A 15,826-nucleotide genomic window follows, 5' to 3' on the forward strand; every position below is an offset into this window, starting at 1 on the left:
GGTACACAAGAACAGAGTTTCACAATCAACACCAGAAACCCCAAAGAAATTAGCACATACAGATAAACAGTTGAATTAATAAAAGCTCTTTAATAACAAAGTATTATCCAGTGATGAAAATACAAAAAGTAAAATGCATATCATGTACATCTATAACTGGAACAGTGTACATTTTTGTACTTACAATCATTACCACCCTGAACAAAGGTTCTTTGTTATAAACTGTATTATTTCATAGGTTAAACATTAACTACCCACTCACTGCCACAGCGCCAACCACTGCTGACAATAACACAGTACAGCAGTGCTCACTAACCTGGCATAACCATGAGTTTGTGTGCACTGCACCTCCAGTGAACTTAATGAAATGCACCTTTACACGCTCCTCCTTGAGTGCAGTCCAACATAATAAAACCACAGCAGGACCCACACCACATAGTCATGAAGTCAGCATTTTAAAATCAGTTGACTTAAAATCCCATTAGTGAATTTTCATCCCAAAGTATCATCTTCCTCAGATCGCTTTCATCTGAAGAGAGATACAGATAAATAAACATTCAGACTGGTGTAGAGGTGTAAATTAGTTCAGTAGATAACCTGAACAGGTAGCGGTGTAAGGATGAGTGGTCTAACCAGTTGGAAAGGACAGGTTTCTGGTCAAACCTGCTGGGGGGGTTCCAGGTTTCTGTGGTCATCTGACTATTTTCTCAACTGGAGCTTGGGGATAGTGTGGAGGTTGTGTGTGTGTGTGTTCTGACCTGTAGGTCAAGGGGTTGCTCCAGTGACCCTCCCAGCTTCTGCAGAGCTGCACTAAGGCCTGTCCTCAGAGCCCTGTAGTCTGGCTGGTCAGAGTACTGCAGAGCCATCACCTGAGACAGGTACACTTGCAGCGCACCTGATACATAGTACACGCCTTATATCCCACGCACACACAAAACATATTATGCTGCATGCAAAAACTAATCACTAGAAAACTGGACTTACTCGAGACTTTCTTCTGTCCGAAGCAGTGACTCAGGAGACCTGGAACGTCCTCCATGTACCTGGATCATTACAGTGAAGGGTCAGGTTTGGCTACTCACTCAAGGCTTTACCATTTTATAAATACAGAATAACATTATCATAATGGCTTTGTTGCCATAGTGAGGACCTGGCTCTCACCTCTCCTTCTCAGTGGCAACACGGGCTGGAGTGTGTGTGAGGGAGGTCCAGGGCAGTGCCCCTGTGTACCAGCGCAGCATGCAGTAGCCCAAAGCCTGCAGGTCACTACGCCGAGACGGACCTAGAGGTATGATCACACACAAGTACTTATGGTTGGTTAGAGGCAACTTGTACCTCCTCCACAGTATCTGAAGGACTGCAGATGATTGACAGGCTGTAAGATGACTCACCTGCTCCCTTGTGAGACTCCAGGCTTATAAAATCTATGGCTCCTTCATGTGGTGTTCGGCTGCCATCGCGGTACTCCACATGCCGGCCACCAGGACAGTACCGGAAAGCATGGCAGTACCCTGMAAGGTATACCTRCAYACAKGMMTAYRRGMRTARKAGMRKRGTMKRGSRGYYWSRCARMWRYACAAACACACAACTATACAAACACAGTCTAACCTTTGTTTGTTGTGCTGGGCTGATGTAGATGTTTTCAGCATGAATGTCTGCGTGAACATACTCATTTTCATGGATGAACTCCAACACATCCAACTGGGAGAGGAGGGAGAAAGGGTCAAACAGGAAGCACATCAGATAGGGAATCCTATTTTGAAGTCCTATCAGGGCCTCTATATGAGCCTGAGAGAGCACTCACTACTCTGCAGGCCAGCTGAAGGACCACTTTCTCAGACAGGAGCCCCTCCCCCTCATCCATGAAAGACTGAAGAGTTTGGCCCATGCTGGAGAAAATCAAAAACCTGAAACAAAAAACACAAATCAAATCTTATGTCACATGCGCTGAATACAACAGCCCAGTTAAGAAAAAAATAAAATAAGTGGTAAGTAAAAAATAGATAAGTAGAAAATAAAAGTAACAAATAATTAAACGGCAGCAGTAAAATAACAAGCGAGGCTATATACAGTGTGTACAGGCACAGAGTCAATGTGCGGGAGCACCGGTTAGTCGAGGTAATACGTACATGTAGGTAGAGTTAAAGTGACTATGCATAGATTATAAACAGAGAGCAGCAGCAGCGTAAAAGAGGGGTCTGGGTAGCTCTTTGATTAGCTATCGGGAGTCTTATGGCTTGGGGGTAGAAGCTGTTAAGAAGCCTTTTGGACCTCGACTTGGCGCTCCGGTAGCGCTTGCTGTGCGGTAGCAGAGAGAACAGTCTGACTACACATTCAAAACACACATACAAAAGCAAAAACACACAAATCCCCCATATGTACAAGCAGGCAGCAAACACACATCTCAGTGTACACACACCTGTAGGAGTCTGCATGGAGACCAAATCCGACACAGGAAGGAATCCCAAGGAAGTCCATCTTGGCATGCTTTATCCACTTGTCCACTAGGGGGAGACAGCATCAAAGCAGTTAGAAAGGCTCATTAGTAACTAACAGAGCCTCCACAATGTGCTTCCACCACCAGTAGTCTAGTCAGTCATACACAAACCAAACAATTCCTCCTACTCTATACCTCAGCTTACACAATTTACATAGCCACCTATGGGTACTCATCTGAGTTGCCCATTCACACACCAGTTTGCAGCTTTGCATTAATATAAGGATGTTCCAGCCAAGTAGAGCCCAACAGGCAGTGGTATGAAGTACTTAAGTAAAAATACTTGAAAGTACTACTTAAGTAGTTTTTTGGGGTATCTGTACTTTACTATTTATATTTTTGACTACTTTTACTTTACTACAATCCTAAAGAAAACCAAATACTTTTTACTCCATACATTTTCTTTGACACCCAATAGTACTCATTACTTTTTGAATGCTTAGCAGGACAGGAAAATTGTCTAATTCACACACTTATCAACAGAACATCCCTGGTCATCCCTACTGCCTCTGACCTGGCGGACTCACTAAACACATGCTTCGTTTGTAAATGATGTCTGAGTGTTGGAGCGTGCCCCTGGTTATCCGTAAATAATAAATGATCCCATCTGGTTTGCTTAATGAAAGGAATTAGAAATGGTTCATACTTTAACTTTTGACAGTTAAGTATATTTTAGCAAATACATTTACTTTTGTTACTTCAGTATACTTAAAACCAAATACTTTTAGACTTCTACTGGGTGACTTTCACTTGAGCCATTTTTAATTAAGGTATTTTTACTTTTACTCACGTATGACAATTGGGTACTTTTTCCACCAATGCCTATGGGGTAAACATCAGTGATCTGTAAGCCCTCTCTGTGACCTGCTTATGAAAGGATTTTGTAACAATCTTTAGAGCGTCTGTCAAATGTGTAACTGTATGGCCAGACCTACTTAAATGCATAGATAGCTAAGGTAAGAGGACGGGTAGTCAGGGGTATGTTTAGAGCTGTAGTCAAGCTGAGGGCTGGCCAGGTATACGAAGGCAGATCTTGACACTCACCAGATGAGGGCTTGGCAGCTCTCTGCAGGAAATTTTGCTCATTAAACATCTTCCCRTCCTTAGCCCCCTGAGAAGAACATACATCACTATTCACCACATAACACACAAAGCAGCACTGTAGCCAACATAATCATTCTATATTAGAGAACACAGTCTGCAGTTACACTCACTAGTTTGAGGATGTGCTTGTAGTCACTGGAATTGGCACCTTGCCCATTCTGCTGGACTGGGGAGAGATTGAAGACAAGAAAAAACAATAAGTGTCTGATTAAATCACCCTAGTCCATGTTAGACACCATCCTGTGTGAAAGTATTCTTCAATCCCGGTCCTAGGGGTCCCACAGGGTGTTGCAGATTTTTGTTCCAGCCCAGTACTAACACACCCGAATTAGTGAATAGTCAACTAATCATCAATACGTGTTAGTGCTAGCATGGAACAAGAGCCTGTACACCTTGAGGGTACACTGGACCAGAATTGAAGAAGAGTGCAGCGTGACCTCTCACCTCCATAGAACATCTCTGCATCGCTCTGACTCAACAGTTTCACCAGCCTCCATTTCCTGCCAGTTGTGTCACAAAGCTCCTCCCCTTCCAGCAGTGGCTCCACAGCACACGCTCGCTTGGCCTTCTTTGCCTTCCCCTTGACTACACACACACACACAGGAACATGCATATATACACGCACACATACAGTTGAAGTCGGAAGTTAACATACACCTTAGCCAACCAAATACATTTAAACTCAGGTCAGTTAGGATCACCACTTTATTTTAAGAATGTCAAATGTCAGAATAATAGTAGAGAGAATGATTTTTTTCAGCTTTTATTTCTTTCATCACATTCCCAGAGTGTCAGAAGTTTACATACACTCAATTAGTATTTGGTAGCGTTGCCTTTAAATTGTTTAACTTGGGTCAAACATTTCAGGTAGCCTTCCACAAGCTTCCCACAATAAGTTGGGTGAATTTTGGCCCATTCCTCCTGACAGAGCTGGTGTAACTGAGTCAGGTTTGGAGGCCTCCTTGCTCGCACACACTTTTTCAGTTCTGCCCACAAATCTTTTATTGGATTGAGGTCAGGGCTTTGTGATGACCACTCCAATACCTTGACTTTGTTGTCCTAAGCCATTTTGCCACAACTTCGGAAGTATTCTTGGGGTCATTGTCCATTTGGAAGACCCATTTGGACCAAGCTTTAACTTTCTGACTGATGTCTTGAGATGTTGCTTCAATATATCCACATAATTTTCCTACCTCATGATGCCATCTGTTTTGTGACGTATCCCTTCTGCAGCAAAGCACCCCCACAACATGATGCTGCCACCCCCGTGCTTCACGGTTGGGATGGTGTTCTTCAGCTTGCAAGCTTCCCCCTTTTTCCTCCAAACACAATGATGGTCATTTAGGCCAAACAGTTCTATTTTTGTTTAATCAAACCAGAGGACATTTCTCCAAGAAGTACGATCTTTGTCCCCATGTGCAGTTTCAAACCGTAGTCTGGCTTTTTAAATGGCGGTTTTGGAGCAGTGGCTTCTTCCTTGCTGAGCGGCCTTTCAGGTTATGTCGATATAGGACTCGTTTTACTGTGGATATTGATACGTTTGTACCCGTTTCCTCCAGCATCTTCAAATCAAATCAAAATCAAATTTTATTAGTCACATACACATGGTTAGCAGATGTTAATGCGAGTGTAGCGAAATGCTTGTGCTTCTAGTTCCGACAATGCAGTAATAACCAACAAGTAATCTAACCTAACAATTCCACAACTACTACCTTATACACACACACAAGTGTAAAGGGATAAAGAATATGTACATAAAGATATATGAATGAGTGTGGTACAGAACGGCATGGCAAGATGCAGTAGATGGTATAGAGTACGGTATATACATATGAGATGAGTACTGTAGGGTATGTAAACATAAAGTGGCATATGTTTAAAGTGGCTAGTGGTACATGTATTACATAAGATGGCAAGATGCAGTAGATGATATAGAGTACAGTATATACATATTGAGATGGGTAATGTAGGGTATGTAAACATTATATTAAGTGGCATTGTTTAAAGTGGCTAGTGTACATTTTTACATAATTTCCATCAATTCCCATTTTTAAAGTGGCTGGAGTTGAGTCAGTATGTTGGCAGCGGCCGCTAAATGTTAGTGGTGGCTGTTTAACAGTCTGATGGCCTTGAGATTGAAAAACAGCTTCTGTCTCTCGGTCCCTGCTTTGATGCACCTGTACTGACCTCGCCTTCTGGATGATAGCGGGGTGAACAGGCAGTGGCTTGGGTGGTTGTTGTCCTTGATGATCTTTATGGCCTTCCTGTGACATCGGGTGGTGTAGGTGTCCTGGAGGGCAGGTAGTTTGCCCCCGGTGTGCGTTCTGCAGACCTCACTACCCTCTGGAGAGCCTTACGGTTGTGGGCGGAGCAGTTGCCGTACCAGGCGGTGATACAGCCCGACAGGATGCTCTCGATTGTGCATCTGTAGAAGTTTGTGAGTGCTTTTGGTGACAAGCCGAATTTCTTCAGCCTCTGAGGTTGAAGAGGCGCGCTGCGCCTTCTTCACAACGCTGTCTGTGTGGGTGGACCAATTCAATTTGTCCGTGATGTGTACACCGAGGAACTTAAAACTTTCCACCTCTCCCACTACTGACCCGTCGATGTGGATAGGGGGGTGCTCCCTCTGCTGTTTCCTGAAGTCCACAATCATCTCCTTTGTTTGTTGACGTTGAGTGTGAGGTTATTTTCCTGACACCACACTCCGAGGGCCCTCACCTCCTCCCTGTAGGCCGTCTCGTCGTTGTTGGTAATCAAGCCTACCACTGTAGTGTCATCCGCAAACTTGATGATTGAGTTGGAGGCGTGCATGGCCACGCAGTCGTGGGTGAACAGGGAGTACAGGAGAGGGCTCAGAACGCACCCTTGTGGGGCCCCAGTGTTGAGGATCAGCGGGGTGGAGATGTTGTTACCTACCCTCACCACCTGGGGGCGGCCCGTCAGGAAGTCCAGGACCCAGTTGCACAGGGCGGGGTCGAGACCCAGGTCTCGAGCTTGATGACGAGTTTGGAGGGTACTATGGTGTTAAATGCTGAGCTGTAATCGATGAACAGCATTCTCACATGGGTATTCCCTTGTCCAGATGGGTTAGGGCAGTGTGCAGTGTGGTTGCGATTGGCTCGTCTGTGGACCTATTGGGTCGGTAAGCAAATTGGATGTGGTCTAGGGTGTCCGGTAGGGTGGAGGTGATATGGTCCTTGACTAGTCTCTCAAAGCACTTCATGATGACGGAAGTGAGTGCTACGGGGCGGTAGTCGTTTAGCTCAGTTACCTTAGCTTTCTTGGGAACAGGAACAATGGTGCCTCTTGAAGCATGTGGGAACAGCAGACTGGGATAAGGATTGATTGAATATGTCCGTAAACACACAGCCAGCTGGTCTGCGCATGCTCTGAGGACGCGGCTGGGAATGCCGTCTGGGCCTGCAGCCTTGCGAGGGTTAACACGTTTAAATGTTTTACTCACCTCGGCTGCAGTGAAGGAGAGCCCGCAGGTTTTGGTAGGGGGCCGTGTCAGTGGCACTGTATTGTCCTCAAAGCGGGCAAAAAAGTTGTTTAGCCTGTCTGGGAGCAAGACATCCTGGTCCGCGACGGGGCTGGTTTTCTTTTTGTAATCCGTGATTGACTGTAGACCCTGCCACATACCTCTTGTGTCTGAGCTGTTGAATTGCGACTCGATTTGTTCTCTGTACTGGGACTTAGCCTGTTTGATTGCCTTGGAGAGAATAGCTATCACTGTTTGTATTCGGTCATGCTTCCGGTCACCTTGCCCTGGTTAAAAGCAGTGGTTCGTGCTTTCAGTTTCACGCGAATGCTGCCGTCAATCCACGGTTTCTGGTTTGGGAATGTTTTAATCGTTGCTGTGGGTACGACATCGTCAATGCACTTCCTAATGAACTCGCTCACCGAATCAGCATATTCGTCAATATTGTTGTTGGACGCAATGCGGAACATATTCCAATCCGCGTGATCGAAGCAGTCTTGAAGCGTGGATTCAGATTGGGTCGGACCAGCGTTGAACAGACCTGAGCGCGGGAGCTGTTGTTTTAGTTTCTGTTTGTAGGCTGGAATCAACAAAATGGAGTCGTGGTCAGCTTTTCCGAAAGGGGGGCGGGGGAGGGCCTTATATGCGTCGCGGAAATTAGTATAACAATGATCTAGGGTTTTCCCAGCCCTGGTAGCACAATCGATATGCTGATAGAATTTAGGGAGTTTTGTTTTTAGATTAGCCTTGTTAAAATCCCCAGCTACGATGAATGCAGCCTCAGGGTGTGTGGTTTCCAGTTTACAAAGATCAGATAAAGTTCGTTCAGGGCCATCGATGTGTCTGCTTGGGGGAATATATACGGCTGTGATTATGATTGAAGAGAATTCCCTTGGTAGATAATGCGGTCGACATTTGATTGTGAGGAGTTCTAGATCAGGTGAACAGAATGACTTGAGTTCCTGTGTGTTGTTATGATGATCACACCACGTCTCGTTAATCATAAGGCATACACCCCCGCCCCTCTTCTTACCAGAAAGATGTTTGTTTCTGTCGGCGCGATGCATGAAGAAACCAGCTGGCTGCACCGACTCCGTTAGCGTCTCTTGAGTTAGCCATGTTTCCGTGAAAGCAGAGCACGTTGCAATCCCTGATGTCTCTCTGGAATGCTACCCGTGCTCGGATTTCATCAACCTTATTGTCAAGAGACTGGACATTGGCGAGTAGTAGCTAGGGAGTGGAGCGCGATGTGCCCGTCTCCGAAGCCTGACCACGAGACCGCCTCGTTTTCCCCTTTACGGCGTCGCACAGGGTCGCCGGCTGGGATCAGATCCATTGTATTGGGTGGAAGGCAAAACACTGGATCCGTTTCGGGAAAGTCATATTCCTGGTAGGAACGATGATGAGTTGACGTTAATCGTATATTCAGTAGTTCCTCCCGACTGTATGTAATGAAACCTAAGATTACCTGGGGTACCGATGTAAGAAATAACACATAAAAAAGCAAAATACTGCATATTTTCCAAGGAACGCGAAGCGAGGCGGCCATCTCTTTCCGGCGCCGGATGTTGGTCATGATTCACAAGGTCCTTTGCTGTTGTTCGGGGATTGATTTGCACTTTTCACATCAAAGTAGGTTCATCTCTAGGAGACAGAACGCATCTCCTTCCTGAGCGGTATGACGGCTGCGTGGTCCCATGGTGTTTATACTTGCGTACTATTGTTTGTACAGATGAAGGTGTTACCTTCAGGTGTTTGGAAATTGCTCCCAAGGATGAACCAGACTTGTGGAGGTCTACAATATATTTTCTGAGGTCTTGGCTGATTTCTTTAGATTTTCCCATGATGTCAAGCAAAGAAACACTGAGTTTGATGGTAGACCTTAGAATACAACCACAGGTACACCTCCAATTGACTCAAATGATGTCAATCAGAAGCTTCTAAAGCCATGACATAATTTTCTGGAATTTTCCAAGCTGTTTAAAGGCAGTCAACTTAGTGTATGTAAACTTCTGACCCACTGGAATTGTGATACAGTGAATTATAAGTGAAATAATCTGTCTGTAAACAGTTGTTGGAAAAATTACTTGTGTCATGCACAAAGTAGATGTCCTAACCGACTTACCAAAACTATAGTTTGTTAACAAGACATTTGTTTGAAAAACTAGTTTTAATGACTCCAACCTAAGTGTATGTAAACTGTTAGTTGTAAGTGGCTGTAGTTTAGACTCACCTGTGGAGGGGGACCTGGGGAGAGGTGAAGAGGCAAGCTCCACAGACTGTTCCTCTGTTATTTGTTCCACTTTTGGGGTGACAGCACGTCGTTTCCGTGGAGACAAAACAGATTTGTGGCTTTGATCTGCCAATAGGGAGAGCACACGTTTTCCATTTGCAAAAAAAAAAAGCATCAATGTGACAATTACATTTCCAAAGCCCGTCAATGGCTACGATCATTACCTTTCCTTCATTACCACTGATGATAATCATACTGCCCCTGTCCCCTTACCTGCAGTATGTTTTGGGGAGGCAGTGACAGGGGGACTGGTTATACTACTAGGAGTTTCCTCGCTCCAGGCCACGGGGACAGAGTTACGGGTCCTACGGAGTGGGGGACGGGTTGACACAGGGCTGGGGGTGGCACAGACGAGGCCTGTAAACAAACGAGAGATGTGACAAGTCCATATTTTAATCTCCAGGAAGAGAACCGCCCTCCCTGCCCATTACCTTCTGTGTCCCAGCCAGTCAGCTGTGATGTGCTTGGAATAGGACTGCTTGCATTAGCAGTCATAATTACACCATCAGTGACATGAAGCTGAGAGACTCCAGAGGAAGCAACTTCCACAGGTCCAGAGGGGTCCACAACACACTGCAGCTTGTCCCCACAGGACGGGCAGAACCGGAAGCCAGGTTGTAGTTTGGTGCCACACTGGGGGCAGAAGTGGAAAAGCATCCTGGAAACACAGAATGAGTTTTAGACAGACAAGATCATGCTGTTTAACACAAACGGAGCCAGAAACTTTAGCTACACAAGGTTTTGCCCATGATTGATGACTGTGAGCTTTTGAACATTTAAGGGCAATGTAGCTAATAACATTCTTTTGTTTACATTTTGGCTTAACTCTCAAAGTTATGATCATAACGTTGATAATTAAGTTAGTTAACTAACATTCCAGAACGATGTCTAGTCAGATGTTTAAAATCAGGAACCTAGCTATAGCTAGCTAATGTAGTTCTTTCCTGAGTTTATTTGGTCAGATCTTGCCTAAAAACACAAGGTGACATTCTTTACCATACAAATATAGATAGAAAACCAAGCTAAAAGCTAACGTTGAACCTAGCTAAAGGCTCACGCTAGCTATCTCAAAGGTGTTATTAGCAAAACAAGTTTAGACAGCTGCCCTCTGTCTCCTATCGCTAGCTAGCGAAATAAATTGGTCTAGCTTCAGCTTGTCCTGCTCTGGTACCTTGTTCTTTGCAATCACAGGGACCTACATCTGTTCAAAGGGCCCTTAATCTGTCAATAAAGATACATCCAAGGGGCTTCTTATTTCTTGCACATTGCAGAGACTCACCTGTGGAGAGGGACCTGGGGAGAGGTGAAAAGCCAGGTGAGGAGTCAAGCGCCACAGACTGTTCCTCTTTTGTTTGTTCCACTTTTGGGGTGACAGCACGTCGTTTCCGTGGAGACAAAACAGATTTGTGGCTTTGATCTGCCGATAGGGAGATCCACGGAGAAGATATATACAAAAAAAAACGAAGTTAATGTGTGAGCCAGTAGACAAAATAACATGTCAAAGTGGTGACGACCGGAAGCAGGGGTGTAATCAATAGCAAAACAGTTGCGTTTTGCAACGAAACCGACAGTTTATTAGACAAATTCATGAAAGTCCCTCCCCGTTTTGTTTGCGTCCAGAAACGGTCATGCATGCACATGTATTTACCTGGAGTGCCTGAGGGTGACGCTGTTAGTAATTACTACATGTGATTATCTGTACTTGCAGTTGACCCATGACATCAGATAAACGTTGTTCTTTTATACGCCTCAGTGTGCTAATATATTACATGTTCTCAGAATTTAATACAAAGGAAAGCTCAACATTACGAAACAAGGAACAAATGACACCACCAACTCCTCTGAACCTAGAGGAAAATCTAGCCGAAAATGTAACCTTTATCATAGCTAGTGGCATCTCAGAGAAATCTGAAAAAGTCTAATGTGCCACATTCCTGCATGTAGCCGGAATACTTTTGATTCTGACAATGTCATTTGACGATAACTTGGATGTGTTAAAGTAGCTTTTCCGAACGTACTGTGAGCCAAATCGGACGTACCTGAGGCATATTGTCCGTGAGAGACTTAAACCCTGAAAGTGAGTGGCGATTCCATGCAATAAAGTCCAACTGCAATGTAGTGACGTATTCTGGCCACCAGATGGAGCCAAAAGACAAGAAACTCCCAATGTCAATACAAAAACGGTGTTTGAACTGGAATTTCAAGTGACATAACATGCACCTGCAATACTTGGAAGATCAGCTTGTCTGCAAATGACCTTAATAAAGAGAATATTCAAGCTTGAACAAAGGACAGAGACTGACATTTTGAGTTAATATGAAGATTTATTCACAGGACTTGGATGTGTTGCAGGAGTTCATCACATACAAATAGACCCAAAAGTAACACCAGTGGTTCACTCACCCAGAAAAGTAGCAAAGATAAAAACTTGAAAAGGAACTGAACCTACTTGGAAAACATGGATGTCGTCGTCAGTCAAACTGAGCCTACTGAATGGGTAAACAGCTTGGTGACAATCGTGATACCAAACAAAATATGGGTATGCATGGACCCACAGGATCTAAACAAAGCCATCAAGAGAGAACATCATCCTTTACGTACGATTGAAGAGGTAGTTGCTTAAATGACTAACGCCAAGGTATTTTCAGTAGTTAATGCAAACCAAGGATTCTGGCAAATCCAACTGGATGAAGAGAGCTCCCGACTCCGCACGTTCAATAAGCTGTTTGGGACGTATGCATTCATTCAAGAGACTGCCGTTTGTAATCGTGTCTGCCCCAGAGGTGTTCCAGAGGTGCCTCGTACAATCAATCAATCAAATTTATTTATAAAGCCCTTCTTACATCAGCTGATGTCACAAAGTGCTGTACAGAAAGGCAGCCTAAAACCCCAAACAGCAAGCAATGCAGGTGTAGAAGCACAGTGGCTAGGAAAAACTCCCTAGAAAGAAACCTAGAGAGGAACCAGGCTATGAGGGTACAGCATTTGGAAGGTCTGGAAGGTGTCGTAAACATCATGGATGACATTCTTGTCTGGGGTGATGACACAGAGCAGCACGACCGGAGACTGAGACAGCTACTAGACAGACTGAGAAGCATCAACTTGAAACTGAATAAGGACAAGTGAAAAATCAGAATGACAGAAATTCACTACATTACATGTGTTAAGCAAAGAAGGCCTGAAACCAGACACCGAAAAAGGTCAGAGCAATACAAGAAATGCCAGAGTCAGAGGATAAAGCAGCGCTTCAGAGGTTCATGGGAATGATGCAGTATCTTGCAAAGTTTATCCCAAATCTCTCAGAATGTGCAGTCTGCAACACACACAAAAACAAGAGTTTTAATAACATTTATTTTTATTTTTTACATTTAACCTTTATTTAACTAGGCAAGTCAGTTAAGAACAAATTCTTATTAACATTGACGGCCTACCCTGGCCAAACCCGGACGACGCTGGGCCAACTGTGCGACGCCCTATGGGACTCCCAATCACTTCCGGATGTGATACAGCTTGGATGCGAACCAGGGACTGTAGTGATGCCTCTTGCACAGAGATGCAGTGCCTTAGACCGCTGCGCCACTCGGGAGCCCTGTCATCCAATCACAGAGAGAACTTGTTAGAGTGGACCTCTTCCATTACGACACAGAATATCTACGATGTGTGGATTACTACTCTAAATACCCTGAAATCTCCAAGCTCAGTGGGACAACAAGTTAACATAATTACAGCACTAAAATCGATCTTCGCAAGAAATGGGTTGCCCGATGTTTTGTGCTCCGACAATGGAAGACAGTTGGTGAGTCCACAAATGTCAGAGTTCTTTACCAGTTGGGAGTTTAAACATGTCACGTTCAGCCCTAGATTTCCACAGTCAAACGGCCAAGCTGAGAGCAGTTCAGACTGAAGAACCTGTTGGAAAAAAGCATGAGACAGCAACACACCCCTGGATGGAGTAGGTCTCTCACTTGCATAACTACTAATGGGAAGAAGGCTGAAGACAAAGATTTCGACATCAAAGATATTGTTAAAGCAAGGACTCTATCTAGTGAGAGAAAGAACTCCAGGTTTTCAGGGAATTTATATAAATCACGAGGCTCAATTGAATCCTGCAGTGCAGGAAAATTCTCTGTGACAAGAGTGATCAAATTAAGATATACCTGTAGTTGAAATTATTTGTCGCACCATGTGTTATGCTGACCTCTGACCTGTCCACAGCATTATTTAGACTAAAAACTAATGGTTCTATATAGTCCAAATAAGGGTTATTTGGCTTGTAACCATAGCGGATCCCTTTTTGGTGCTATTTAGAACCTTATTTTTGAAGGTTCTATAAACCATGCTCCTAAGGATCTAAATGGAGTCTGTATGGTTCTATAAAGAACCCTTTCCCACAGTTCTATAAATAACTATTAATAAAAAGTTCTATATAGCACCAAAAAATGGTTCCACTATGGCTACAACCCTTTTTGGAGCTAAAAATAATCTTTATGGTTCTTTATGGAGAATGGTTCTATAAATCCTTAATCGCAAAGATTCTTTGTAGATCCTTTTGAAGACCCATACCGGTTTGTTTGTAATTCTGGTTAGCCATATTATATTGTTCAAATTCCATAACTTCTATTGTTGTGTTAATTGGTAAGTTGAATCAGGTGTGCTAGCTCTGGAACTGCTTGGGGGGGGACAGAAGGCCATAAGTGAGTCTCAAGACACGGTCACTGGTCATAGTCATATACTGTAAAGTGGCATAACACAACAGATTAGATAAACTGGAATGACCCTCACTCATGTTTGCACAAAAAGAGCTGTGAGGAAACCACGCCTCAAAATATTTGAATGAGCCGCCGTCCCTACATTCTAATTATCACTAAAAGACCAAAACACCCTTTTGTGAACTGAAAGAACCATTGAAAGGCTGAAACGGTTCTTTGAGTTATGGTTCAACATAGAACTATCACCCTTCCCAAATAACCCTTGAGGAACCCTCTTTTCTTAGTGTACAAGTTAATCTGCAGGCTACCTGGAGAAACACAATTATTGACAAATGTGTTGGCTATGGGCGGTGCCATGTCGGGTGTAAAAAAAATACGTATATACACTGCTCAAAAAAATAAAGGGAACACTAAAATAACACATCCTAGATCTGAATGAAATATTCTTATTAAATACTTTTTTCTTTACATAGTTGAATGTGCTGACAACAAAATCACACAAATTATCAATGGAAATCAAATTTATCAACCCATGGAGGTCTGGATTTGGAGTCTCAAAATTAAAGTGGAAAACCACACTACAGGCTGATCCAACTTTGATGTAATGTCCTTAAAACAAGTCAAAATGAGGCTCAGTAGTGTGTGTGGTGGCTCCACGTGCTGTATGACCTCCCTACAACGCCTGGGCATGCTCCTGATGAGGTGGCGGATGGTCAGATGTGATCAATTGGATTCAGGTCTGGGGAACGGGCGGGCCAGTCCATAGCATCAATGCCTTCCTCTTGCAGGAACTGCTGACACACTCCAGCCACATGAGGTCTAGCATTGTCTTGCATTAGGAGGAACCCAGGGCCACCGCACCAGCATATGGTCTCACAAGGGGTCTGAGGATCTCATCTCGGTACCTAATGGCAGTCAGGCTACCTCTGGCGAGCACATGGAGGGCTGTGCGGCCCCCAAAGAAATGCCACCCCACACCATGACTTGACCCACTCCAAACCGGTCATGCTGGAGGATGTTGCAGGCAGCAGAACGTTCTCCACGGCGTCTGTCACAGGTGCTCAGTGTGAACCTGCTTTCATCTGTGAGAGCACAGGGCCCAGTGGCGAATTTGCCAATCTTGGTGTTCTCTGGCAAATGCCAAACGTCCTGCACGGTGTTGGGCTGTAAGCACAACCCCCACCTGTGGACGTCAGGCCCTCATACCACCCTCATGGAGTCTGTTTCTGACCGTTTGAGCAGACACATGCACATTTGTGGCCTGCTGGAGGTCATTTTTGCAGGTCTCTGGCAGTGCTTCTCCTGCTCCTCCTTGCACAAAGGCGGAGGTAGCGGTCCTGCTGCTGGGTTGTTGCCCTCCTACGTCCTCCACGTCTCCTGATGTCTGGCCTGTCTCCTGGTAGCGGCCTCCATGCTCTGGACACTACGCTGACAGACACAGCAAACCTTCTTGCCACAGCTCGCATTGATGTGCCATCCTGGATGAGCTGCACTACCTGAGCCACCTGTGTGGTTGTAGACTCCGTCTCATGCTACCACTAGAGTGAAAGCACCGCCAGCATTCAAAAGTGACCAAAACATCAGCCAGGAAGCATAGGAAGGAGTTACATTGTGTTGTTTAAGTGTTCCCTTTATTTTTTTGAGCAGTAATATATATATATATATATATATATATATATATATATATATATTATATACGTACACATACAGTGGGAGAACAAGTATTTGATACACTGCCGATT

General features: G+C 44.4%; 1 protein-coding gene across 3 annotated transcripts; it reads right to left on the minus strand.

Moving 5' to 3' along the window:
• Nucleotides 1–70: 70 nt before the first annotated feature.
• On the minus strand, nucleotides 71–11,002 carry LOC111969417 (serine/threonine-protein kinase VRK3). 3 transcript variants are annotated; one of them, XM_023995563.2, is made up of 15 exons: nucleotides 10,655–11,002; nucleotides 9,807–10,033; nucleotides 9,589–9,732; nucleotides 9,316–9,441; nucleotides 4,046–4,186; nucleotides 3,712–3,767; nucleotides 3,542–3,608; nucleotides 2,420–2,504; nucleotides 1,805–1,907; nucleotides 1,609–1,701; nucleotides 1,392–1,524; nucleotides 1,162–1,282; nucleotides 985–1,043; nucleotides 759–895; nucleotides 71–529 (listed from the first exon to the last, which is right to left on the minus strand). In XM_023995563.2, the coding sequence occupies exons 2-15, from the start codon at nucleotides 10,030–10,032 to the stop codon at nucleotides 515–517; spliced, it is 1,506 nt and encodes a 501-aa protein (XP_023851331.1). In that variant the 5' UTR covers nucleotide 10,033; nucleotides 10,655–11,002; the 3' UTR covers nucleotides 71–514. The 3 variants fall into 3 exon arrangements, with proteins under 3 accessions (XP_023851331.1, XP_023851329.1, XP_070301546.1); XM_023995561.2 differs by having other exon boundaries at nucleotides 71–895; XM_070445445.1 differs by lacking the exon at nucleotides 10,655–11,002 and adding an exon at nucleotides 10,547–10,581 and having other exon boundaries at nucleotides 71–895.
• Between the last annotated feature and the right edge of the window lie 4,824 nt (nucleotides 11,003–15,826).

Source organism: Salvelinus sp. IW2-2015, linkage group LG10 (assembly GCF_002910315.2).
Source record: "Salvelinus sp. IW2-2015 linkage group LG10, ASM291031v2, whole genome shotgun sequence".
NCBI classification, from domain to species: domain Eukaryota; kingdom Metazoa; phylum Chordata; class Actinopteri; order Salmoniformes; family Salmonidae; genus Salvelinus; species Salvelinus sp. IW2-2015.